The sequence below is a fragment of the Seriola lalandi genome, unplaced genomic scaffold (assembly GCF_002814215.2).
Source record: "Seriola lalandi dorsalis isolate HSWRI2012SDOR001 ecotype SW California unplaced genomic scaffold, Sedor1 jcf7180002054956, whole genome shotgun sequence".
Lineage (NCBI taxonomy): Eukaryota > Metazoa > Chordata > Actinopteri > Carangiformes > Carangidae > Seriola > Seriola lalandi.
The window spans coordinates 2,542,895-2,546,199 of NW_019525507.1; the positions used below are offsets into that span (position 1 = coordinate 2,542,895).

Below are 3,305 nucleotides of genomic sequence, written 5' to 3' on the forward strand. Positions count from 1 at the left end.
ATCATGAGGGAACATACACCTGTGAACTGAGTGATGCTGAGGAGACACTGACGACCAACACCTTTCTCAGGATGGAGGAGAGTCAAGGAGAGACTTTAGGTGAGGAACTGTTATTATCTGTGTGACCTGCAACAATCTAAACACAAAACAGCATCATGAGGCATCGAGGGACAGTTCAAGTAACTGATTATTTTTCTTCAGTCAATGTTCCAGGTATCAGACTCTGGGTGATTGGAGTCATTGTGGTCATACTAATCATAGCAGTTGGTCTGGTACTGTGCTGTTGCAGAAGACAAGGTAAAATAATATCCTGTTTACAATTTTTAAGTCATTTGTTGTTTGTATTGATGATGTTGTTTTTTGGACTCAAAACATCTCAGGTCAACAAGGAAGAGCCCGAAGAACATGAAGAGCAAGAAGAACAGATATATTTAAAAAAAAAAAAAAAAGCACTGTTGTATGAACTAAGTGAGAGATTTTGTCGCCTGAATAAACTATTCTATTCCTTTTTATCAGTTTAATATTTTAATCTTTAGTTTTTGATGAAACATTTGATAGATTATTGTTTTCACGCTTGCAAACCTGCTCTCTGTTCTTCCTTCCTTGTGTTTTATGGGTTCAAAAACCAATGTCTGACAAGGTTCAATCCAAAACCATTGTTCTCATTCAGCAGCTTGAACAACTTTACACCGTGAAACTGTGAGACCGACAGGTCGGGACATGTGAGGTTTTACCTGCAGTCACCTGAGCAGTAGGTGAAATCATGGTAGGTGACTCACACGCTTTGTCCCATAAAATTCTTCCTCCAGAGATTGAAAAAACTAACGATGTTGATATAGTGATATGATCTTTGTGTGAACTGCAACCTACAGTTTTTCACTTGGTCTGAACCTGCAGCTTCACACTTCAACTCTGGACAGAAAGTTGCCAATAAAATCCAAAGCTTTTCTCCTTCCAAATCAAAATATATTATTGTTTGTTTTTTACACAATGAATATGATTCCTCTTTTTCCCGTTTATTTTTTGACCAAATCCAAAACTTAATCAGACAACAGAATCTGATTTCCTGGAGAATTCCTCCAACCGTCTTCACTGCTGGAGTGAGTTTAACAACAGGCTCAGACCAGCCCACCTGTACCAACCGCTCTGAACAAAGAGCTCATGCTTCCGTAGTGTGGATGGAAAATGACACGTAAGTTTGATTTATTTGCTGCTTTAAGATTCTACTGTTAGTAGCTTTATGATGTTACTACAACCATTTACACTCAGACATGTTTTCAGGCAGTTTAGAGCCGCTAAATAACTTCAGGTTTGAGTGTGGGAGGAAACACGAGCGCCTGCACTCTGCATGTTAGAATAAACCACTGAGTCAACTCCAACGTTGTGCTGCCAAGGAAATTATACATTAATATATTATGTGTATTTTTTTCTGTTGTTAGAAAAGAAAGGCATCATTAAAAGAACCCCCTTTGTGAAAGTTCTACTGTGCGCCTTAGTCGCCTCTTTCTTTTAGTATTCTTATTACTTGTTGAATTTATTGCTCTCAAAGGTATGTCACCTCATTTCCTCCTTGGACAGTTATGCAGGACAGGGGATGTACAGAGGATGACCGGGTCGGCTGGGTCCTGTGTTCAGTGGTTCTGTCCGTCCTGATGTTGCGGACTCTTGGAAGCGAAGGCAAGTGAAGCGTTTACGACCATAATGCTGCAACAGAATAGTTGAACATCAGACCACATGCTCAACACTCCACTTGTTGATAATAAAGGACATCGGGGTTATAAAAGGATTTGGCCATAGGCGGTCCAGCCTTTAACTATAGGTTATGACCTAGTCCTGTTCATGTCACTAGTTCCAGTGGCAAACAGTTGCCCTGGTTTCATTAGAAATTAAAGTATTTTGTTTGTGTAATTAGCTGAGACTTCCCCTGCAGAGCTTCTTCCTCATGCAACCGTCCAATGAAGAAAGAAAAGCTACAAAAAAAAAAAAAAAATTGTGTTGTGTCTTTTGCATTTTGTTGACTTGTCTGGACCACCACCATGTTCCTTCTCTATTTGTGTTAATTCATGTTGATGCTTATTTTACAGGCTGGAGTGTTTAGTGCTGTTTAACTGTGGTGTGTTATTCAGAGAGAGGTTTCTTGTATTTAGTTCACCCTCTTGAATAGAAATGAAGTGAATGTTTTCATTGGGAACTGACAAAGGAAGATATAGTGGCCTTCAAGAGGATTCCTTGTAGTAAGATAACTTTGTGAATGTGGCCCCAGGCCTTTAAAGACAACTCACCTGGATTCAACTGCTGTTTTTCCTGAATTGAACTTTAATGTGCATTTCTTTGCCTGATGTTGCAGACTCTGAGGTGTCCTGTGTTTTCAGGGAGAGCTGCATCTTACCGTGCAGCTTCCAGGGCGGCACTGATGTGGTCATACACTGGACTCAGGTGACTGCAGGAGACCTTCATGTCCACTCGTTCTACCACAACCAAGACCAGCTCGCATACCAGGTCCAGCGCTTCAGAGACCGAACATCACTGTTCAAGGACCAGATCTCCAGAGGAAACGCCTCACTCCAGCTGACAGGGGTCAAGGTTCAGGACCAGGGCAGATACAAGTGTCACACCAGCGTCATCAGAGGAAACAAGGATTCGTTGATCAACCTGAAAGTGGACGGTATGAGAAACACACAGATCCATTAACTTTGTTGTCAAATTGGTGAATTAAAAATGAACAGCATCAACATCCTCTTTTTCTTTGCAGCTCCAGTTGATCAAGTCGACCTCCAGCAGGTAGAAAACAGGATCACCTGCAGCTCAGAGGGGATCTACCCTGAGCCTGAGCTCACCTGGTCCACCAGCCCTCCATCCAACTTGAATCTCCAGCACAAAACCACCAAACAGAAGACTGAACAGCTGCTCTATAACATCAGGAGTTATCTGATACTTTCAGATTCTGATCTGGGCTACAGCTGCACCGTCAGCACTCGCAGAAACAGGAAGAGAGCCACCTTGTGGCGACTGTGTGAGTATTATCTGTCAGTGGAGTTTGGCAGTGGAGCGGCTGAGAAGCCAGTTCAGACAGGTCATCAAGAACCAGATCCACATTAAAATGTTTGTGTGTTTTTGTTCTGTTATTACAGCTACTATCAGCAGTTCACACACTGAAGCAACGATCCCCTGCACTGCCTCAAACACCTCCCTCACAGGCTTCAGTCTCACCTGGAGATTCAACCACAGTCAGATCATCCTGAACCAGACCAGAGCTGACGTCTCCTCCTCAGTCTCAGAGGGGTGGAGGCAGCAGGTGAAGGGTG

At 42.5% G+C, this 3,305-nt stretch overlaps 1 protein-coding gene and 3 long non-coding RNA genes across 4 annotated transcripts in view; all 4 read left to right on the forward strand.

Moving 5' to 3' along the window:
* LOC147817451 (uncharacterized) overlaps nucleotides 1-2,003 on the forward strand; it is a 3,935-nt gene extending 1,932 nt beyond the window's left edge. The window contains exon 3 of the long non-coding RNA XR_015436358.1: nucleotides 1,579-2,003. This is a non-coding gene — a long non-coding RNA (uncharacterized LOC147817451). The remainder of the gene's footprint in view (nucleotides 1-1,578) is intronic.
* The window catches only part of LOC111645776 (uncharacterized), a gene marked incomplete at its 3' end in the record, with an annotated part of 39,201 nt that overhangs the window by 16,346 nt on the left and 19,550 nt on the right, over nucleotides 1-3,305 (forward strand). The window contains exons 3-4 of the mRNA XM_087170684.1: nucleotides 2,348-2,665; nucleotides 2,753-3,002. Coding sequence (XP_087026810.1) covers nucleotides 2,348-2,665; nucleotides 2,753-3,002 — 568 coding nt within the window. The remainder of the gene's footprint in view (nucleotides 1-2,347; nucleotides 2,666-2,752; nucleotides 3,003-3,305) is intronic.
* On the forward strand, nucleotides 7-965 carry LOC147817452 (uncharacterized). The gene is made up of 3 exons (XR_015436361.1): nucleotides 7-99; nucleotides 202-297; nucleotides 381-965. It is a non-coding gene; the product is annotated as an uncharacterized LOC147817452 (long non-coding RNA).
* LOC147817453 (uncharacterized) lies at nucleotides 1,199-1,480 on the forward strand. Its single transcript, XR_015436362.1, has 2 exons — nucleotides 1,199-1,309; nucleotides 1,370-1,480. It is a non-coding gene; the product is annotated as an uncharacterized LOC147817453 (long non-coding RNA).